General features: G+C 37.5%; 1 protein-coding gene across 21 annotated transcripts in view; it reads right to left on the bottom strand.

The window, feature by feature from the left end:
* LOC18440276 (histone-lysine N-methyltransferase EZ1) overlaps positions 1 to 23,243 on the bottom strand; it is a 57,292-nt gene extending 34,049 nt beyond the window's left edge. For 4 of the 21 annotated variants that reach the window (XR_016047212.1, XR_016047213.1, XR_016047214.1 and 1 more), the window contains exons 1-4: positions 22,860 to 23,243; positions 16,121 to 16,225; positions 15,692 to 16,020; positions 9,015 to 9,176 (exon numbers count right to left, since the gene is read on the bottom strand). Coding sequence is in view for 17 of the 21 variants with exons in the window: in XM_020670968.2 (XP_020526627.1) it covers positions 9,015 to 9,176; positions 15,692 to 16,020; positions 16,121 to 16,225; positions 22,860 to 22,967 (704 nt within the window). In the remaining 4 variants the exon portion in view is untranslated. Of the gene's footprint in view, positions 1 to 9,014; positions 9,177 to 15,691; positions 16,021 to 16,120; positions 16,226 to 20,881; positions 21,038 to 21,338; positions 22,099 to 22,859 lie in introns of those variants that run through there. The other 17 variants (XM_088855339.1, XM_088855344.1, XM_088855347.1 and 14 more) reach the window with 10 other exon arrangements.
* Between the last annotated feature and the right edge of the window lie 1,209 nt (positions 23,244 to 24,452).

Below are 24,452 nucleotides of genomic sequence, written 5' to 3'. Positions count from 1 at the left end.
AAAGTGCTTCTTGTGGACTGAAAAAGTTTGTTTTTCTTGAAATTATTTTTAAGGTGGTATTAGAAGACTTTTGAGTTGATTCGTAGCTAGATTGAGGTAACTAACATCGAAGATCAAAGATTGGGTAGAAGAGGTCAGTCTGTAATCTTTATTTAAGTTTTATTTTTTCAATTTGAGATGTCTTCTGCGGGCTCTAAGACCAAGAGGGCTTTTGGGTCTAAGAAGGCTCGTACGAGAGGGCTTATAAATAGTTTCTTTACACCTAGCCCTGAGACAGTAACTGAGAAAGGCAAAGGAAAGGGGAAAGGGGAAAAAATAGGTGACAATTGAAAATAGGTTTAAAAGGAAGATAGAGCCAGGGTGATTCAGTATATTGCTCGGTGGTTTTACCATGCGAGCATTTCTTTTAACACTACTCGCTTGAATAGCTTCCATATAATGTTGGAAGCAATTGGGCAATTTGGGCTAGGTTTGAAAGCTCCAACTCCTTATGAGATTGGAGAGCCACTTTTGAAGAAAGAAGTCGAGTACACTAACGAATATCTCAAGACTCATAAGGAGGGATGAGCTAAATTTGGGGTTTCTTTGATGACAAATATGTGGAGTGATAGGAGGAGTAACATGAATTTATTAGTAAATTGTCCCACGGGTACAGTTTTTTGTGCTCAATCGATGCTTCCAATGATGTTCATGATGCACATTATATAATTTCTTTCATTGATAAGGGCATTGAAGAGGTTGGGGAGGAACTTGTAATTCAAGTGGTCACAGAAAATGCTGCTCCAAATCTAGCTGCAGATCATTTGCTTCGACAAAAGAGGCCTCGCATATTTTGGACTCCTTGTGTTGCACATTGCGTAGATCTTATGCTTGAGGCAATTGGTGAATTGCCTCCTATTAAAGGAATTATTTTTAAGGCTAGGGAGGTTACAATCTTCATATACAGTCACATACTTACCCTTAGCATGATGCGTAAGTTTACAAAAAAGAGAAAGCTAGTGAGGCCTGGGTCACTAGATTTGCCACTGCCTACCTTAGTCTACAGAGCATGTATAAGAAGAGGATCACATTAAGGTCTATGTTTGCTTCAGAGGAGTGGAGTAGGTGTAAGTGATCTAAAGATGCCAAGGGAAAGAAGAAATGAGATATTATTTTCAAAATATTTTTGGCGTGGGGTGAAGCATGCGATATTAGTATTTCTTCCCTTGGTGAAGGTCTTGCGCTTGGTTGATGCTGATAAACCCTCCATGGGCTTTATATATGATGCAATGAAAAGGGCTAAGAATGAGATTACAGAGAATTTGGGCAATGATGCAGCGAAGTATACCCCAATTTGGGAGATTAGAGATGACAAATGGGGTAGGCAGTTCCATAGACCATTGCATGCAACGATGTACTACTTGAACCCCAAATTCTTTTATGCTGATACAAATATTGAGTCAAAAGGGGTAATTATGGATGGTTTTAATGAGTGCCTTGAGAAATTAATTCCTGATCCAAATATCCAAGATAAGATATCAACTGAAGAGCTAATTTTGTACAAGTGTTCTTTGATGTCATTTGGGAAAGATATGGCATTAAGGCAGAGAAACAAAGACGAACTAGGTAATATTCTTTTGACTTTTGTAATTTTGTTTTATAAAATATAAATTTATAATTTTCTTTCAAGTTCTGATAATGTTAAATACCTAAATTAATTATAAAGGTTGCCCACATATTACAGCCCAATGGTGGAGACAACATGCGAGTAGCACTCCAAACCTCCAGAAAATGGCTATACGGATCTTGAGTTTGACAACTACCTCTTCTGGTTGTGAGCACAATTGGAGTTCGTTTGAGACGGTATTTCACTATTTTTTACTATTTTACAATTTTATAAGTTTTTTTTGTTTATAGGTTCATTTTGTAATATAGATTCATAAAAGGTAAGAAGATGATAGACCCATAGTAATTACTTATGCATTATTTTTCTTTATAAGTGCATACAAAGAGAAGAAATAGGCTTGAGCAAAAGAAGCTCAATGACTTGGTTTTTATTAGAGAGATTAAGAAAAATCAGCTAAAGAAGGGCCTTATCTCTTCGCAGGACATGGAGAATGCTTCAGATTGGCTAGTTAGTGACCCTGGTACTAAGGAGGTCTTCCCTGGGGAGGGTTTAACATGGGAAATGGTCAAGGACGCTTCGGGGCAAGCTTCTGATCCTAGGAGGGCCACTCGAGCAACTTCTTCTATTGGTCCTTCACGGAGGGAGATAGAGGAAGAGGAGGCAGATTTAGAAGAACATCTGGAAGAAGAGGAATATGTAAAGAGGGTGATGATTCTAATGATGACAGCCTCGATTCTGATGCAGATCAAAGCAACGAAGATGATGATTCTGATTCTTATTGATGTCTTGATTGCCTTTTCTCTTCTTTTGTAGTAACTTTATTGCACCATCTTGGTTTGGCCTTTAGACATTTGGATGATTTTTATTTAATATTTAGTATATGTGGTTTGCAATTTTTTTGCTTTTTTGGACTATTTCATTATGTGGTTTCTATTATGGTTTATTTTATGGATATGGAATATGGAGAATATGAGAGTTGGAGACCTTACAATAGCCTATTAGACTTTAAATGTTTTGTATGGTTTGAAATTTTGAATAAGTTTATTCTCAACCTGATTACCTGAGAGACTGAGACATGTGATATGCTTGTATATAAATACGTATGTTGCGAACATGCGATATTTTCAAATGGAATAAATTACAAAATTTGATACAAATATATGCATATATGTGCATTGGGATAGCAAATATATAAAAAAAAAAAGTAAAAAACTAAGAATTTGCACCGCCCGAGGTTCTGAGAGCCTAGGGGCCGCCTAGTGTTTTTTGAAACCTTGTCCATCATATTTACTTAGTTTGGCATCATATAAAACTAAAATGAGGGAAATTAGGATTCTATGGATATCAATTGGGTAACAGAGTAATCCACTTGGCAAGACCAGGAATCCAAAGTCACTTTCTCAGAATAACCCAACAATCCCATGAAATCATAGTCTATGGTAAGGGTTCATGCTTGGCTTATCAAAGTCTAACTAATATGTGGCTCAAGACTCACATGATAAAAGTAGACTATAGGTGCACCGCCATGGACAAGCACTCTTGTGGATGCAGGTCCTCTCTCAGCATATGTTCATTTCTCTTTCAAGTGGATCATCTATGAAAGGGCACTTATGATTTGTGACTGTGTATGCACATGCCATGAGAAGTTCAAGGTCAAGGATTTAGGCTTATGTCATCTCAACGCCTAACCTTCTCACACAGGGCCATTATTTCGAAATTACTTCATATTCAATGGTTCTCATAACCATGGTCAAAACACCGTCATGAGGCATAAAGCAATCCAACCCTGAGTAGAGGTAAACCTCAACCCTCTTGGTGCCTCTCACATACCCGAGCCTCATGACATGGGATTTGTGACTCTTGGTCCAGTATGTCAAGATCCTAGAGTCACAACACTCTCGATCACTCCCATTGTCATCCAAAGCCATCAAGAGTTATAAAGATGTTGGGATCAAGGCCTTGAAAGACCATAACTCCAAGCATGCCCATCATAGTGTGTTAAAAGGTATTAATGGTCTCCTAAATCCAATCCACGGGCTATTACTACACCATGCAAGTCAATTAAATATGCAATGGCATTACATGTCATCAATGACTACACAGGCCCATTACATGTGCACTCACCTGCTTTCACATGGCCTATGGCCGGTACATACATGTCCAGGGCAATTTCACAATTCATATCCCACACTTGACCACTATTGGTCAACACACCAGTCCAACCTAGGGGTATGGTCAACCATATGGATCATGTCGCACCAACCTCACCTCCCACCGAAGGTTGGTCATGGAGAGACGTAGCTCATATAAGTTTCTTAGTTTAAAGCAGTGTTTACAAAACCACGACTCTAATTGCGAATTGCCCGATCTAGATTGGGAATCGCTTTAGATTGTGCCGATTCCTAGTCAAAATCCTTTGTTTTAATGCTATATAGTAAATAATATTTAATAATGTTATAAACTCAATTGAAGTGACTTAGTTGGTTATTGTTGTGGGTTTCTAGTGAAATGTACAAGGTAAGAATGCCACTACCCCCTCCGCCCCTGCCCCTGCCCCCGCCCCCGCCCCGACCAACCCCAAGCGGCTTCACCTTGTCTAATGTGGACCTCTTTTTTAACCTCAAGATCTTTAACATGAAAGGAAAAAGAAAAAGACGAGGAACTGATTCTCTTACCTCGTGGTCGCTAACCACACAATCTAACCAACAGCACATTTCGTATTTTCTATTGTAATTTGTACATAGTAAATCTTGTACACATAATTTTTCTCTTTTTTTTTTTATTTTTTTGGTCGCCAATCCAAATGATGCAGATCAGAGATTCAAATTATGCAAATTAGGATTGATGGGTAGCGATCAACCTCATCAATCCATTTTTTATGCACACTAGTACAAGGAATAGGTCGTCTAGGAAGGATAGCCAAATCTCCCAAAGTAGCACAAGTTTGTTAAAGCCCACAATGTTGATCACATATTCTACCATGGCTTCCAGTTTCCCATCATGATGTAAGCATGAATACTTCCTACTATGCCGCCAGATGATTGTCAAGTTTGACGCATCATCTTGGACCACTTCAAGTTTGATAGGCCATGCCCATGTTTGCAATGGAGACCCTGCATTTCTCGAAGTGATGTCGCTTACACAAAAACTTTACCATCTAATGATCAATGTTACAAAAAACCTGGGAGGCTGTACCTAGGCGAGCACCCAGGCGGGTCAGGCGTGCGCCCAACGCTCAATTCTGGGTGGGTGCATTTTTTTTTATTTTCAAAGATGCCAAAAATAGCAAAGGGGGTAATTTTGACCTCCAAAAAGGTTTAAATAGGATATGGGGGTTGTTTTCAACCCCCAAAGTTAAAAGAATATTTCCATAAGCTCTCAATCTCTTAGTTATACCTAATTCTAAGAATCAAAAGTATTTTTTGTGGTTTGAAGAAGCTTCTTAAACTTTTCTTTTCTCATTAGAATTATTTTCTCATATGAGAGTTAGAGACTATTACTAATACACAACCTATTAGACTTTTAAAATTTTGTATGGTTTGAATTTTGAAATTTTGAACAAGTTTATTAACAACATGAGATAAATTATGTGACAATATTTTCTTTTGTTTATGTTGTTAACTGTTGTATTAAAGAATTGAAGGATTAAAGTGGTCCGTCGAGAGGGCCCACAAGCCAGGACTCTCGGCAAAAAATAGGCTTTCCCGTAGAGAGTAGCCATATACAAAAAATTGGTGGGGCTTATAACAGTTGCTAAGAGACCCAGGATCAAGAGCGCAAAAGTCCTTATAAGGACCGAAAAACATAGGAAGCCCAAAGAGCCCCGAGCTCTTATGAATCCACGACACTTGAAGCCGCTCCTTCTTTAGCCAATTCGGCTTCCAGGGCATTTGATTCCCTTCAAGTATGCCTCCATAAGAAGACCATATCCTTGCAAATATGCATAATCTCATCCTAAACCGAACCAAGGTAGGGAGCAAGGCCAGCCACAGATCTAACCATAAATGAATTCGCTCAAGGGAGTGGGTGTGGAGGATGTCTTCCCAATGTTGTAGGAAGGTCGAAGTCGAGATGCCTTTGAACCCCTTGTGATTTGAAGTCCAAAAAGTAACCTGAGTGGTGACTTTGTGGAACAAAACCGGGGCATCACACTTTGCTCCTCGGAAGATCCTCATGTTTCTTTAGGACCAAATGACAGACCAAAGCCGCAATGGAAGCCTTCCATAACAGCCTACCCACTTTAGGCCATGGAGTGTCCATCCTTACTTTGAGAAGGGCCGGTAGGGAAGCAGGAGTAACCCAAGTAAGGCCAAAGTTGCACAGAAGTTGGGAAGCAAGAGTTACCCAAGTAATGCCAAAGAGGCAGAGAAGTCGACTCCACAGATTGAGTGCAAGATGGCAATGGATGAAGACGTGAGGGTTGCTCTCTTATTCGCAGAGACACATGATGCAGCAGTTTGGGATGGGGACACCCCTCCATTGGAGCTGGTCAACTGTGAGACCTCTTTTGGAGAAAGCTATCCAGTTGAATGCTTGCACCTTAGGTGGGGTCATAGAGGACCGCACCTTAGGTGGGGTCATAGAGGACCGCACCTTAGGTGGGGTCATAGAGGACCGCACCTTAGGTGGGGTCATAGAGGACCACACCTTAGAGACAACAAATATCGGGGAGTGAGGGAAGGTGGCTGGTTGCAAGAGTTTATTGTAGAACGAGGCTACGAAGAAAGAACCCGAAGGGGATGGAGTCCACACCAGGTTGTCAGGTCCAGAGTAGGCAAGGAATGTTGAATGCAGCAGTGAAGATAGGGAGAGGAAGTCCAATGCTTCGGGATCAGAAATTTGTAATAAGACTCTTATTCCTTCGTTAACAAATGGATCTCGTCATGCCTACAATTTGGTATTGTGCTGGACCAGAATTATTCCAACATGGAGGATTCGAATTATAATGAGGAAACCGGACGATCAAGATTCATCGCGGCTATCCAAAATGTTCAATATTTGAATCAAAAGTTCATAATGCAACACTTATCTCATACTATAAGCCCCAGTTGGTAAGAGAATCAAGAGGTTTAGACCATACTCTATAGTCCATACCATTATCCAAACTCCATGCACTCCATAGTCCATACACACAATAAAAATAGCAAAATATAATCCAAGACAGCAAGACATCGATTCATCATCAAGGAAAGGAAAGAAATAACACATAGGGGTTAAGGCATATCAAATGTCCATAGTCCACAACTCCACATATACTCCTTCATACTCCATACGTCCATATCCATAATCCATACATAGTTACAAGTTTACAACTTACATACAAAGACCAAGAGGAAGAAAAGATTAATAAAACCCAAAAAAAAATCCTTAAAGAACAATTTACCAACAAATTCATCTGGCTTCTTCTCTTCCCATCAATCCAAGTATCAGCCATAACAGAAACCCCATAATGAGCCCCTACATGCTTATGTGACTCCACAATCTCCCTCATGACATTCACCTTGTTTTTCAAAAGAGGCTCTAAAGGCTCATATGGGGTTGGGGCCTTCAACCCAGGCCCAAATTGGCCAATTGCCTCTACTAAAGTGTAGAAGCTACTTAGACGAGCGGCATTGAAAGGAATGCCTGCCTCACAAAACCATCTAGCATTATACTGTGCAGTTCTTTGTCTCTCTCTTCCTTCTTGATTCTATTCTCAATAGTTGTTTGCTTCTTTTCTTTGTTTTCTCACCTGCAACCTCAAGGTCAGGCCAAGGCAAAAACCAATCCATAGGCCCCCTAACCTGAAGTCCCTAAGGCATCCGACCCCCATAACCAACTCCAACACCATTTCCATTTTCCCTAGTCTGAGAGAAAACAAGCTGCTCCACCTCTTCACACCCCTCCTGACACTTTCATCATAATCATAATTGACATGAACCCCAGACCTCAGCACTGCTATGGATGCCTCTCTCTCCTCTTTCTTCTTTTACAATATTCATATGATTTTTTATCTCCTCTGTAATAGCAACATGAACTCTTTTACATGGGGCAACATCCCCCCAATACGAGCAAGATGTTTCTTAAAGAGTTTATACCCCCTTGTGTATCCTTCTCATAGTAGTTGTATCTTATGCAATTTTTATCTAAAGGATTTGGGTTAGAGCCATATTTCCAACTCAAATCACCAATCTATTAGATCCCAAAGAAGACATCTCAAAATAATACAAGCAATCTAAAAAACAAATTTCACTAATGATGATTGCTCAAAAAATTGGGGTAGTTTAAAAATTTCAGAAGTCAACATTATAAAGTTGTTAAGGTCCCACAATGAATATAAGCTTCAAATAATAGAAACTTTAGCCCTTTTGACACATTTAAGGTTGTTTGTTACGCAAGCTCCACATGCATTCTAGTGGTCTCACTCGATGTCATTCAGTAGGTTAGATAGTACCCATATCCCTAGCACAGACCACAGACCATGGAGGAGATTTTACAGCAGGTGACTCTGATGGTTACTCATATTGAAATGCATGTAGGGAGGCTTATTGAGTTGCCCAGGGTCTTGCAAAGGTCAAAATGGGTATCGGAGCCACACTTGTCAATGGCAGCTACTGTCGATCCATGGGCTGACGGAATAGTGTAAGCCCAACGGTCCAAATTGAATTTAAGCCAATCCAATGAAAACGATTTCATTTTGTATTTGATTTTTAATTTTTTTTTCAAATCCAAATTACTTGAAATTTAGACGGTCTATTCTTTAAAAATAGTAGAATCTAATAAAAATATGAAATAACTAATTCGCAAAAAATAAGTTGACTAAAATACCCCTGAAAAGTTTCAAGGGTATTTGGTCAATTTATTTTTGAAAAATTATTTTTTTAATATTTTTTTTACATGCGCTTTGATGCGAAGAGTGGAGGCCCCAAATTTCATGTTATTTGGATTTATATAGAAAATATTAAAACTATATTACGAAATACAGTCCTGATCATCAGATCTACCCAGAATCAATCTAGGTCGTTGGCCTTATACTATTCCATCAGCTGGTGGGCTGACCGTAGCTTTTATATATATATATATATATATATATATATATATATCGAATGAAACCATCAATTATAAGAAGCAGTAAGCATAAAATAATTTAAATACAATAAAACTTTATAGCACTTCAAATGAAATTTGATATCAGAAGGTATTTAATAAAATTGTATTAGCATAAGAAAAATAGCAAAAAAAAATTCCAAAATATATAAATGAAATTGAGCAACAATTAATGCAAGGCATCTTACTTGTTTGAGCAACACCATGTCTACTTTAACATTTATGAAAACCAAAATAACACAGTTCAAAGTTTTGTCAGTAGATAGCCATCATGACATTATCCAGGCTCCAATTTTTCATAAAGTTTTATGGTTATACCAACCGCAAAATATAATCTTCACAATCACCAAACTCTTTCTTGTCATCTTCTTCATCTATAGTGTCTTCTTCACTATCGCTACAAATAAGAGCCTCACCGCCACTTTGATCATAGTAAATCCGCCTTCGACCAACAACAGATTGATCTTCAGTCATTCTTTGATTTCTGCAACATACCATATATGTATTAGTTAGATGAGACAAATAAATACAATGAATACCCAAGTTCAAGAATAAAGCAACCTGATAGATAAGGACAAAGAAAGAACTCAAGCACGGGAATGCAGCGTAGCAAATACAAAACAAAAGAATTTTCAATTTTAAGCTATAAAACATCCAATACCAAGAGAAACTAACACATTTTGTGATGAAACAAACAAAGAAAGTAGAGATTACCAATGTCAATTTCTGCTTTCTAATAGGGTTTCACATATAAGCTCATGGAACACAACAATTGCTTACACAAAACAAACAAAGCTTACACTGTTGGCTTCCCTAAACAAATAATCCTAGAGAGTTCCTGCGAAAATAAACATGCAAAATAGAAGTTGAACATATCAACATCATATTCTATCTTCTAAAATTTGTTACTTATAGGTTCTCGGATGGAATTATGACTTAGACAAATAATGTTATAAAGCAATATTAAAAAAAGAGTAAAGTGCCGTGTAGGCTGCTAGAGGTGTCTGGTTTTCAGGTGACACACACACATTGCCTAGGTGTGATGCAAGCACCTTGGTTTCAAGGTGACACACATGCACGCGCGTGCACACAAACACAAATGCACAATAGCACAAACATGCATAATTAAGAAGATGAGGAGTGATGCACACACAGGTGCCACCTTGGTCTCCCATGCACCTGCCTAGGGGAAGGCTGCCCAAAAGGGCCCCATCAGCTTAAGCATAACGTACCCACCTAGGCGCGCGACTCAAGCAAGGTGCATTGGTCTAGGCAGGGACTTAAGAACGCGATCTTTCACGATGCGGCACATAGGCATGATGCAAACTATGTTTCTTACACTGTCCTAGAGAGTTAGGCCCTGTTTGGTAACCCCTTTTCCGGCCATTGCAATAAAACTACCTTATATTTCCACTTGCGTGGGTGGTGTGCCAGCATGGCAAGGCACCATTCACAGCTTAATTTACCTTTTGGCCTTTCGGATAAAAAAAAACGATCTCTCATTACTCTTTCCAAAAAATTTGGATGTTCCACTTGATTAGGACCATTGAAGACTACCTTCTTTCACAATTGCCATATAGGCCAATGAGGATGCCCAATTTGGTCCTTAACTTGTCCCAAAAAAAAAAGTAATCCTCAGGCTTCCACAACAGTTCCTCCGAAACAGTAGCATCAAAAAAAACAAGCTCCAAATCAAGATAATCCAATTGTGACCTCTTACTTCTTACTCTATTGAAAAATCATGTTATAAAAGGAAAACAACAACACAAGGGGAAAATAGAAGTTCTACTGGTAGGGTACAAAAGCTAGGAAATAAACAGTGGCAACAGAACGAATAATGAAAGAAACTTACCCTTCTTCACATCTATAGCCATATAAGATATAAGTGAAAAGCCAATTTATACAGATGACAACAAGGTTACACTTTCATGAATGCTAACAAGTCCCTAAGCAGATGTTTGACTCACCCCAGAAGCTAAATAGTTTTCACTAGGGATATCATCATAATAATGATATTCTGTTCATGCCTAATTTGAAGGCACATCCATAAAACAAGATGTGCCTGCAACTTCTATCCCCTAAACATAGTTGTTGGAAACGATTCTAAATCTAAATCGTTTTGAGAATCAAAATTGTGGTCAGCTAGAAGATTCGTGTTTTTTGAATCGGTATTTGTATGAGAGGAATCGTGAGAAATGAGATTCCTATTTTATAAGAATCGAGATTCGACCAAAATGGAATCGAGATCCCTACATAAATGGAATCAAGATTCCTAGGGGGTCGTTTGGGTATTTGAAAATATATTGTTTGTGAAATAAATTACTAGCATAATACATTATTGGCATAATATGTTATCTGGAAATGGTTGTTCTTGTTTGGGTGGCATATGGATGCAACCTGGGAATGTAGTGCTATTGTTTGGCTACGTCTGGAAGAAATTTTGACATACATTATCGTCATTTTGGGTTGGAAATGGTGCATGAAAATTTTGCTTAAAATAAAATTATTTTATTATAAAAGTTAAATTTGTTAAAAAAGTTTCTTTTAGGAAGTTCTAAATTGGTAAAATAGTTTCATTCAAAATTACAAACAATTTATTGTCTTTGAACTAAAAGGCAATCTCAAATAAAAAAGATATAAAATTAGAACTTTAGAGCTTTTAATGTAAAGATATAAAATTAGTACTTTAGAGCATTTAATGTAAAGATATAAAATTAGTGCTTTAGAACATTTAATAGAAAGTAATGATGACGTGTGAGAGTTAAAACCAAGGCCAAGCCACTTTATCTAAAGGGGAATTTGTGAGGATATGGTTTGCAATACCATATTGTATATTTACCCTCTCTTAGAAAAATCTTATTTTATAAATGTTTTTATCTAAACATTGGGATTCATTTGAGAATGTCTAGAATATTTTAAAAACATAGATAATATTTCAAATTGAAAATACTAAATTTCAAGATTCATATGTTAGAGTAGACCCTAAGGGAATATGTTGGTGAAGCACAAAAGAGTGAACTTCAACACAAACTTACCTCTTGAATTGTGTGAGCTATTTATGATTACCACCTAATGAGAACATTTTTGTCGCAGGGCCTCGCGTGAGGTAAGATCACCTGTCACAGTGTAATCCATTTCCTCGCCCTACCATCGTGAAATGGATTACAAGCTTTTAGGGGAAATCATGGATATTCTTGGGTAATATCAATTCATTTCCTGCCTAATCTAACATACCCAAACGCTGTACATAACAGAGTTCCTTGTAATCTATTTCCTTGTAATAGATTTCAACGTACACAAACAGCCCCTAGCTGTATGGATTCGAGTTTCCGATCTAATTGCAATTGAATTCCTTCATATACAGAATCAAGGTTTATGGGCATTTCGAATCAAGATTCAGCCTAGATTGGAGTGCCATACAAAATTCAACTATCCAACAAAAAGTTTCAAAGTCATTCTTTGATCAACTTCGCACGCATGTATGTGTACATTATTTTTAAATTTTTCGACTTACAATCAATGAACAATGAAATCAGTCTATAAAGAACATAGGCCACTTGATTTTTATTGGTCATTTGCTGTCAAAAAAATTGACATAAAGATGATTGCATCTTGTAATTGGAGATTGGGTGACGAGTAATTTGATGCTTTGATATCGTAAGCATCAAGTGTCAAAAACAGACACAGGTTTAACATAGAAAACATCATTATAAAAAATTACCAAAAGAATGAGTGCAAATCCCGTATAATCACAAGGCCTTGTGACTTGTGATAATGAGGGTGAAGATGTGGAGTATTTAAATTTTAATGAAAAAAGGATCAAGTTTTCTTGCATTTAATGTTCCAACCAGAATCACGACCTCAGCCGATAGATTTCATAACCATGCCCTAATATAAAAAATATCTAATAAATTGTGGTTAAGAAACAAACTCTAAAAGATACAAATAGCTAAGAAGGATGGAGATAAGCAAACCCAATACATAAAGGGAAAAAGAATAAAAAGGAGTATATGAATATATGGGCCAAACTTCTAAGGGTTATGATTAGGACATTGGGTGGATTGGCTCCTATATACCAAATCAAGGTAAGTGTTACAATCAAGGTGGACTTCGAAGGAAGGACTGGGTTAGGATGAAAAGTTTTAATTAATCTAGCATTTACAAAATCTAAAGGGTAGAGATCTCCTACAAACTTTAGGAAAACATGGTATTGAATGTATTGCATTCTCCTATATTAGGTAGGAGTGGATGATAGGAAGCCTAAAAGGAGGTAAGATTTAGGGTAGGTTAATGGGAGAATTTGATGATGTTAAAGCAAAATTAGGGTTAAAGTATAGGGCATACTAAATGGAAAAGTTGTGTGACACTAACAGCCAGAACGATAGAAGGATGAAAGGAGGGCATCAAAGCTATATGGGCAGCTCATTAGGGTTTATTTTCCTAGGGTTTTAAAGAGATTTTTCCCCTCAAATCGCAGGTTGTAGTGCTAAATTATTAACATAGAACACTTAACATAAATGAGTATGGGATTATCTCGAGCTGCTTAGTTAGAAACTCTAATCCAAGAAACAAGAAATTCGTACTAAAATAGTTTTCTCATAATGTGTGATATCTCACACCAAATGTATAACGATTGCAATCATAAATATTCAAATCAAACAACTCCCCCATGTGATTAGGTGTGGGAGTTTTTCAGACTAACTGGTCTCAACCCAATCATAAGGGTTCCTTCACGTAAAAATACTTTGACAAAAATATTTTCACACGTGCCAAACGTGCCTAAAAAGTAAAAATAAATCAGAAATTTAAGGCATATATTTATCATGAACAACTTCATGAACGATGAAACTCAGATGCATTATATTGTGAAATTTCTTAACCATGTTTTTGTGGTATACATTTCATTCACGATTGCACATGCACAAGTTGCCACCCACCGGTTACAGTATGTTTGGCTGCGGCACGTGTTAGTGCCAATCCCCACATTAAGTTCCATATATTGGAGGCAAAGAACTTTGTGTTGACGCCTCATCGATCAAAACTCTATCATCCGTGAACTACAGACACCACAGTATCTCATATTGTAGGTGCCTATTTAAGTTGTCCATAACTAAAACAGAGGTATGGGCTCAACATTGACCTCTAATGCAGACTTATTGTTACTGAAAACCCACTCATCTCTCCACTAGTTGTTCTCAAACTAGTTAGCGCTCCTTCGTACATATCTCTCACCAAGTCTATGTGGTATCTTGAGACTCCTTTCTTTTCCAATACCCACCAAATTAAATCTCGAGGTACTTTATCATAAGCCTTCTCTAGATTAATAAAGACCATGTGAGGTCTTTTTCCTTCGCCTGTATAGTACTCACCCGGGATACTGTTACTAAAAAATAAAAGCGCACAGAAATCCACCACCATTCTCTATTCCCCCCCCCCCCCCCGACGCCACCCCACCCCAAAAGAGAAAAGAAAAGCTCTTTCCCTTTTTCACTGATTTTTCTTATTTGTGTGAACTATGATTTATGCTAAAAAACGTAGTTCACCATATTACATTGTAGTCTTCGATTTCGCCATAGCTAGAGAAGATGGAAGCTTGGATTTCAAAGGAGGTGCCCCAACTTAAATAATGGAAAAAGAGCTTAGGATGATATGCGTCCTCGTGTGCAAGCTTGTGACCTACTTTGAGGGACACTCTCTCTCTCAGTCACGTGCCCCATGCAATCTCTCTCTTCCCTCTAGCTTCTTTGCGGATTTCTTAGCTCTAGCAAGACTTGGGAACACTTAAACTCGACCGAGTTACTCAGCAGGGCCCAAGTAGAGTAATTTAACATTGTTCATTACATTATTACTTTGTTTTTTTGCACTTCTTGAAGGATAGCATATGAGTTTATTGTAAAGTAGCAAAAATCCTTGCCATTGCTTATTCGTTAAAAAAAAAAAATATTAAGTCAAGTATTGAGATGGAGCCCATAATTATACATACAATAAAGGACAGTGTTGTTTAACAGTGTTTATTATTAGCGTCATTGCATAGCCACACCTTGTGTAAAATAGCCATTACATAGCCCTGCCAAGTCCACCGCCCTTTATTTGTTGGATAATTGAAGGAGTAATAGGGAATTTGTAATGCAATACATAATGCAATATAATGCACACATCTTAATTTACCTCTTTTCCTGAGATCTACAATTACACCATGTTTCTATTTGAGATCCTCTGAAAAACACTTTCTTATCAAGATAACTGAGTTATTTGTAAGCCATATAAGAGTTCCTCTGGGGTTTTTTTCAGCAGTAAGTCTCGTATCTACTAAAATATTAAGCAGGGACCAAAATATAGGATTCCAGTATTGTAACGATACTCTTCAAAGAAAAGTTAAAAAGAAGAGAACTCGCACTATTCTCCTATAATCCCAAATATATTATGATTTATAAATGCTCTTATCAAGATCTCCACCAAGACCTTGCGAGGGATTACCCTAGCTTGTATTATATCAACTTCAAATCGCATATAAATGAAAGTTAAGTAACAATAACATATTGAAGAATTCGAGTTTCAGGAGAATATACACCAGACAGAATTTTATCATAAACCACTAATCGTTTTGACAAAATATATGAATTCCTAACATGGAGAATATAAACCAGATATGCATAACACAGAATTTTATAATAAACCACTAACCATTGTGACATAAACCGTACGACTTCCTAACATGATAATAGCAACAAAATGTATAACTTCCTAACATGATAATAGCAACAAAGAGCATATGCTAGGTTTCAAAGTGAGTGCATCTGCTCCAAACCTGCATCTCTCACCAATTGCAAACATAGAAGAAACCTTAAACCATACATGGTATTATTTCATGCCAACACGCACATACAGCCAATCAAATGATATCATACAAACAAATACACCAAAGATGCATACCTTCAAAAACATAATTACTTGACTCAAAGATACTCAAAGTGTATGAGAAAGAGCAATTTATTGCACCTGTCCAAAAACATCCATGTTGTGTAAGGTGGAATTTTCTGTTCTTCAGGCAACTTAATTGGACGAAAGACATTTTTTCCACTAGAATTGCTACCAAAAACAATAGCTGGAGAGGCATTTGGACTCTCTTCAACACAAAGACTCTGTTCCCTTTCCCCAGCAGATAAATCTAAGCCACTTAGCATACACATTGCATCTTCTAGTCTCTTGGTCAACAAATCCGTATTGGAGTCTACGGCGTTGACCATAGGCAATTTTCTAGATTTCGACAAGTTGTGAATGCGATCAGTGAAAACTTTCAGCTTCTGCTTATTTTCTTCAATTTTTCGCTGAAAAGAATCACAGAATGGAGTATAATGAGAATTAGGAGCCAAAAAAACTGTAGCAGGCTTGAGACAAAACAAACCTATTTGTGCTATAAGAGTCTACCTTTACATGAATAATTCTATCAGCAGCAACTGTTTTTCTCAAGGACTCGATTACAATTAAAGTGTTACTAGCGATTTGACTGGCTTCCTCTTGGCCATCATTCATCTGCAGGAAAATCAGAAGGGAGAGCAAACAGTGTAACCACACTATACTTTTTAAATTGCAGAAAAGCAAAGAAACTACATATGTTTGAAGGCAGTGCCAAAATATGGGACCAGGAAATGGGTACAAAGACTAATAAACACCAATGAAGATTCTCACCACGACAATTCAATACAAATTCCAAATTCAGCATTGCAAGGACACTTGCATTTCTGTACTCAGCCAATCAGTAAAGTGCAGGAACAATAATGACAAGTCTAATCCAAGCTGCAATTAGCAACATGTGCACATTCCATTTTTTTTCTTTTTATTCTATTTCATTGGATTACTCGTGCGTGATATGATTTGGAGCTTGATTTTTCTAAAATTATAAACAAGAGAAACCATATCTTTGACAGGATCACAGGCAAGGAGTGCGGCACGAGGAAGAGGCATCACACATTAAACATGCCAAATTAGTTCACCTCCAACAGTGGAAGAACAATCATGGGAAAGAATCAGGATTTTGTTCACTAAATTGAGCTTTAACTTTAACAACACAGAGAATGTAACACCATCAGGTTATACTACTTTTCAGGAAAAAAAGATGCAATAATAACAAAACAAGGTAGATACTAATGCCACAATGCAAACAAGTCTACCTCAGAACCCATGAAACATTATTTGGTGCCTATTGGTATCGACTAAAAAGAACTGGTAGAACTAACTTTTTTTAGATCCCAACAGAACGAACAAAATCCCAAGAAACGACATTAAGACTTTTGTTGACAGTATGTCGAGCACTCTACCTATGGGTCACCTTTGTAGGGTATTGTGGTGCTTAAAGGCCTTAGCTCCAAGACATCCCGATGCTGAGTCGAAGTGTATATTGGTCAACCAATGGGCTCTATGCAATTTAGAGCGGTGCGATTGTATACTATTGATTTTATGCCCACTCCTAGGATGAGTGAGAATGTTCGACTTTGTAGACAAACGGAGCTATGTGAGTGGACTCTATTAATCAAAGAGGTCATGCAAATGTTGGGCTCTACTTGGAAAAATAGGCCATTAGAGCAAGGCTCTACTTGGATGAAAGAGGTCACTAAGGCATGCAATACGAGGCTCTACTTGGATGAAAGTGGTTATTGGTGCATGGATCTATTTGGATGAATGAGGCCATTAGAACCGGTTGGAGGCGGACTCTATCTAGGACATATTGGACTTCATCACTCTCGCGTTGGTATGCGACTAGGCCTTAAGCTAGATTGAGAGGACACGCACCCTGGGCTGAATATTAGTCTCCATGAAGTGCATCACCTAGGAGAGTCCATGCAACTGGTCAAGGTCGGTAATAAGGTGGATGCTAAGCATGGAGGAAACCAGGACACTCTTGAATGAAGTACAATAAGAGGAAAAAGAGACACTATTGTAGGTTTGGCCAAGAAACGGAAAAGTCTCCTACATGGTAGATGGTGGCAAGTGAGGACAACTACATGAAAGCCTCGGCACTTTATCCAAGCATAATGTGTGTTCCTACTAGCCACAAGTCTTTGTGATCCTTGGGACTTTTGGGTCTGTGAGATTCATGAGCATGCATATGCATGACAAAGGACTCCACACATCTTTGTAATGGTGTGCCATGTCTTTCAGACTTGACCGAGTTTTTATGACCACAAATTTGGCCTTGGGGAGGTCACTTGAAATCTATCGCTATACAGTGAGTCCTCTATTCCTTGGCTAGCTTTGATAGGCCAATAGGCCATTGCGATTCTTGACCACAATTCCCATCTCTTAAAGATACTCTTACTGTACACACTTGGAAGTGATATGTCATTTTCTAAAATGCAGTTTCAAATTTTCCATGTGATTTCTCTCATTACCACTTGAATGGATTAATTTTGGTACTCTTTCGGCCTTCAATTTCTTTCATGCCAAGTCACCCATATCATGGTAGTCCAAGAGTCTTTCAAAATTTTATCAAGGAACCTGTATGAGAATTTCTGCTTAAATCACTTTTAGTAGGATATATTGAATATTTGAAATGGCTATTGTATGTGCATTCTTCCATAACACAATTTGACAAATGTAATGGATAAAATTGCAAGTCCAGAACAAGTGGTCATGGCTCTCGCTTTTAATTTTGAATGAATAGCACGTGTTTTTCACTTGAAATCCCCATCTTTGGATTTTATCATTGTTGAGCAGCTTATTTTGGTCAGCAATCAAGTGATCCAAGAGGCCCTAGGATGAATTGGGCTTTTCAAATGGCTTTTAGAACATTATTTGTACTTCCATGTTCTCTAATTACCTGATGGACACCCTTGAGGAAGGAGTTTCCATCTCAAGTAGGCATCCAATGATTTCTTCTACCCCATCATTTCCAACTATCCCTTAGATAAGCTCTTCAACGATAGATACTGTGCCGTGCCTTTCCAAGTCCATGAATCTCTTCTTATTATTTAGAATCCCCTCAGTGGTGTCTCCAAAGGTATTTCTGTTTAACTATCATCAACCACGAGGAATGTCCCCCACTTCCCATTTCCCATCAAAGCTTGGCTAATAAGCCCAATTTGACTTCCTTGTACCTTTAAATAACAAGCCTGCCTATAATTACCAAAATCATCCGCCCTTGGTAGCAATGTTGCCTCGGAATCGCAATAGAATCATGATTCCACATTTTTGTAATCTCATTCCAATGTCTTTGGAATCAAGACTTACCTCACCAAATTTTGCAATTCATAGGTGCACAAGACCATGATCCAACCAATATGAAACCTCGCTTCCAATTTCTAGGAATAGCGAACAGAGATATTGGGAATCTAGATCTACAACATCAGATTGATTGCCAAAACTTTCTAAGATGCTTGGAATTTTTTAAAAAATATTTATAAATTTTATTATTCAAACTATATTAATAATTAATATATGATGGGTATATAAGAACTCGATGGCAGTGACAAACTCTAGTTTACATCATTCCTAAATTCCGAGAATTTGTTAGGGGAGGGCTGTCAAAGACATTCTCTCCAATCAAAGTTCATAAAAAAAGCCAAACTGGTTCAATAATTCATAGACTAGTCCAAAAAATAAACAACTCAAAAGAAAAGCTATTTTACAATTGACAGGTGGGTTTCCAAGCCGACTCACCTCAGTCCAAGCGAGACTCGGCCTGGTGACCCAATGAGTTTGAGCCTACTCAAGCGATCCTAAGTTGCCTCGACGATTATTGAAACTTTGCACTGATAATCTCAATGACATATAGATGGTTTCTAATAGTGTAACCCATGAAGTACCACTTAGTCATGAATAATGCCCATTATTAAATTAACAAAATCCAAAATACTTTTGGGTGCTGTTTGGTATGCTCCAAGTATTCAGGAGGAAGTCACCTTTAATTCTGAGCTTATTTAACATATCTCCACATACCCCATGCTTATTAAAACAATTGTTCTTCCCTAACTTTGAACTTAAACTATTTATGAAGGCTAGGTTTGGACATACTCATTATCACTAATAATTTGTTGTTTGAATAAAATTAATCCTGATAATGAATTATTTGTTGTTTAGTAATATCCATTATAAAGTTATTTAAGATAGACTTATAAGCAATTTTGTATAAAAGTTTATCTTTTTGAAAAGTTGCTTTTACTTTATTCACAGTAATTTGCTAGCAATACACGTTTTAGCCAAAAAAAGCTAAAAAAGCTGAAAATCACCAAAAACGTAAAATAATTAAATAATATTATAATATAATAAATGGTACGTACCAAACAGCTAATGAAATAATTATTATCCAGAATATATTAATTTCAAATAATATATTCTATTCCAAATAAAGTTAATTGTCATCCAAACAGGCTCGAACAAAATTATTGGAGCATCCAAACTGGGCCATAGATTACAACTTTATTGGAGAGTGACTTGCCAATAGATCAATTTCTCAAAACCATGTTTGATTTGAGCTCCAAGCAAATGTCTTCATCAAGAGCATAAGTAATAAGCAGTACCAATTCCTCGTGGGCAAGAGGTGATGCTTATTGATCTCATTACATTCTTTCTTTTTCATTTTACATTATATTGTAATCTGCATATAATATTGCTGTTCCTTCGAGTGTCCAAGGGTATTGATCTAATCGTATATAGGACCTAATAGCTCTAGATGGATTAGTACATGGAATGGGATCTACTGTTGCTCCAGCTTTGTGAAGAAGTATTGCCCTCTCTCTCTTTCCTCCAGAAATTAGGATTAGTTGAACTTAACAATGCTAATGCCCTCCTAGCACATGAAGTAAGAGCAAGAGGTAGCCAATTAGACTCTAATAAGTACCATTTGTAGAAAGACCAATTTTTTAAGCATTAGACCCCGTAATAATTTCCATAGTACTAGTATCAAGGAGATCAATGACACATTTATATAATTCAATGGTTTGATTGCAGAGGTTTTGCCAAGCCTCCATGAAACCACTACCCCTTTCAAAGTAATCCTTCAGCGACCACTGCACGTTTCAAGATTAAGCCACCACAAACATTTGCATTCGACATGCATTTCAGCATCATGGGTATGACTTTGCATAAGCAAAATTAATAATTTCATTGCATCTTTCGCCAACCACCTAGGTAATGGCTTGTAAGTTTCAGCATTAATTTAATCAAAATCTACATCAGGCATTTTTTAGTAACCTGTATAAACATGCCATGCACATACTTTTGTCACCCCTCGAATTTAGTGCGTGTAACCTCAACCTCATCGACTAACAAAATATTCATGCACTATGAGTAGCCTTTCATATTTGCATTAATGAAAGTCCTAAACCACAGTCTGGTCACTTCGATTATCTGCACTTGACAACGAAATATTATCTGGTTTAGGATGACCACCAACATTTCCAAGTTAACAGAAGAAGGACATTTAGACATTTAAAATCACATCCAAGATGAGAAAAACACTAGCCAGAAATATATTTTGTAAACATTTCTTGAAAAACAGACACCAAGCTAAAATAGACTTTAGAGCTTTGCAGCTGAACCCAATTGGCTTACTCTTTATTAACTCGAAAACATGTGGCAGAAATCTCTATCATTTCAAAAACCTTAAAAGGAAGAAAACCCACGAATACAACAGAACCAATACCCATACCTACCATGCAATTGGGCTTGTGGACAAATAAAAAAGTACAGATGTTGTTCCTCCACCATCTGCCTTAGTCTCTATGGACACTTTACTCACGGGCTAATGGATGTTTCAACCATGCTAAGCTGAAAAACACTTATCCCATCAACAGTAATAGCTGAGAAAGTTAGTACATCCATAGGAAAGTTCCACTATTTGTTAAGATTCACATTTTTATCTACTAAGTAATAATTAATGGTTCACAAATTAGGATGGTTGTACATTTAAGTCACATTGCAAGTCACTGCATATTGTAAAATGCAAACTGGGCAACAACAGACTGTGACAAAAACTTGATGAAATCGACAACTGAACCACATCAAAAGAAGAATCTCAAATTAGGTAGATGAAAAGGGTTATGATTGACAGCCTGAGGATACTCCCTGAGGGATGCAAGAGACAATCTGCTTTTGGAGGTACGAGCCACAGTAACTGAGGCATCTGCCTTCACATTGCCCTGTCAAAGTCATCTTCAGCCGAACTTTTTAATCATACAAGTGTTCGCATATACACCTGCCACCATGACCAGCATTGCCAAGGGAAGAGCACTTCTTGCTCACTAGTTCAACCCATAATTCCAGCCCATCCACCATGTCAGCTTTGGGTATCATGCTTGAAAGGGCTACCATAGTTTCAGGGAAGGAAGCAACCTAACCTCTTTTGCAGTCACAAGCCAAAACTCCTAGAGCTAACTATGGATGTGCTTCAAGGCCCCATCTCTATTGAGCTTGAAAAGGTGATGAAACAATTGTATCATAATTTAGATGATCACATGAGAAAAATATCTCTAAAAATAGAGCAAATCACAATGAGAAAAATATCTCTAAAAATAGAGCAAATCACATTATTGGTCTAAATTGGAAAAGTGGCACGCATGCGATTGTCTTAGAAACCAACATGGGTATTCCCCAACATCTCACTGCTATGTAATTCGCATCTAGAAATTTTGACACTCCGAAAGCCAGAGCATTGGATCCACATTTCCTGAATTAGAAGGATATGAAGCTCACTTGCATTCATACATTTTGGTTCCATTTTTTGGTGGGCTAGCTGGTTGTGGAAGGAACAAGCTTGGATTCCTTGAACTCCCTCATTCAAACCAAATTTGTTCCTTCACAAGACCAAATGCCACGGAACCAGATCTCACCGGCAGTCCCGAATATTCTTAGATCAGGCAGGCATGCATTATACCATCCAGAGTAAAATATCGATAAGAATAAAAGAAACAAAATCAACAAGCAACAATGACACGAAAAATAGCTATAGACGACACCCATTCAACACACATTCCAAAAAAAGGAGCAACAAAAATGAGAGAAGAAAAAGAAAAACAAAGAAGCCTGCATTGCAAAGAAATAGGAGCAATGTAAAAGAGACGGGAAGAAAGTTAAGGAAAAGAAATAGGAACAATGTAAAAGAGAAGGGAAGAAAGATAAGGAAACCTCTAAACCAGGGCAATGCAGAAAGGAAAGAAGAGCGGGGGCTTACTTGAACGTCCTTGGCAGCACCGACGCGCGAGGAAGGCCTGGATCCAGAATTGGAGCTGCTGATTTTGGACGTCATTTTGGAGAGAGAGGCGGAGAGCCACCAAACCATGCACCGTCAGCCCGACATGGATGCCCCCTCTCTCTGCAAAACCCTAGAAAGACGAAGGGAAGGCAGGAATGAAACAACTGTAAAAATGTGGCGAAAGAAATGGTGGGAAACCTAAGGTTTTGAAATGAAATTTTCCGGGGCCCTCTGACCTTACAATCTTCTTCTCACAACGCCATCGTAAGGGGTGTGGTAAATGGGTGGGGCAAGGAGTTAGTAGTCATCTGCTCCCTATCGTGTTTTCTTATTTATTATAAACAAGGGACGCCCCACGTCTCTACTTTGATGATGGTGACTCGCCTCTTTTTCTTTTTCTTTTTTTTTTTCTTTTTTTTTTATGTTCCCAAAGGACTCTACTGTATATTTGTTCCCTCATGGAATGAAAACGGCAAGAAGGTTCTAGTTAGTTTCACATTTTCATTAAGGAAAATTGTTTCATGCCAGGCTGAACTGCATGACAACATATGCGGTCCAAAAAAATGTAAAGCATCCATATTAAAGATGCAAGTAGGTGTTCCATCTAAAAACAATAGAAACTAACTGTCCAAATGTTTTCTTTCTTGAATTATTATTTTTAGTTTTTAAAATTTATTTATTTTTTCATATTCATGATCTCCATCTTAGAGATTATGTCTTTAAAAAATTAAGTCCAAAAATTCATCTCAAAAAAAGATTTATTCATCGGCTTATATTTCTACATATACGGGCTTGACCACATAGAAACTGAATCCTTTCAGCAATGTGGTCCTCGATGATGATAATAAAATGGATAATGTGGTGTCAGCTTGCCTTATATTTAAAATTAAAAAATAAATACTACAAGTTCTATTAGAACTGAATCTTTCGAAAAGCAAATATGACATAGATGTCTACTCCTTCGAGCAAAGGAACTGCTCAAAGGAGAAGATCTTGGTTACAAATTTTAAGATCCACCTTATGTGGCATAAAACAACCGCGTAGGAGTTATCTATTTCAAATTTGGGATTCAAGAATCACTAGATAATTATTTTTTAAACAATTTAAATCTTAGGGTTAAAAAAAAAATCTAACCATTCGAAAAATAGACAAATCTTAAGCTAGTTGCTGAAGAGTTAGGCCTGTAAGTTAATCCAAGAGCGGGTCCCAAGATCGTGCGGAATAAGGTGAGATGGGGCTCCTCTCCTGGTCATCTTCCTCATGGTCCCCAAGTGGAAGTGCATTCTTCTTTGTTTTAAAAACCCCAATGGGTGGACGGGCTAGCCGTGATGGGAACAACTTCCTATACTAGTGATGGTGATTGGGGTTGAGGCCAGCCTATTATCATCTCTCTCTTAGTTATTAGTTAATGACTAAAATTAGACATATGTAAAGCACATATATGTTGGATCGATAATCTAGATCAGTCTGAATTGGTGAATAAAGAAATATAAAAAATAAATAAAATAACTTAAAAATTAAAAATTAAAATAGGAGTTTATAAGGTGATGATTTAGGGGACTTAAAAAAACA

Source organism: Amborella trichopoda, chromosome 13 (genome assembly GCF_054954075.1).
Source record: "Amborella trichopoda isolate Santa Cruz 75 chromosome 13, AtrichopodaSantaCruz75HAP2 v2.0, whole genome shotgun sequence".
In the NCBI taxonomy this organism is placed as follows: Eukaryota; Viridiplantae; Streptophyta; class Magnoliopsida; order Amborellales; family Amborellaceae; genus Amborella; species Amborella trichopoda.
This window is presented reverse-complemented; position numbering and strand designations above follow the sequence as displayed.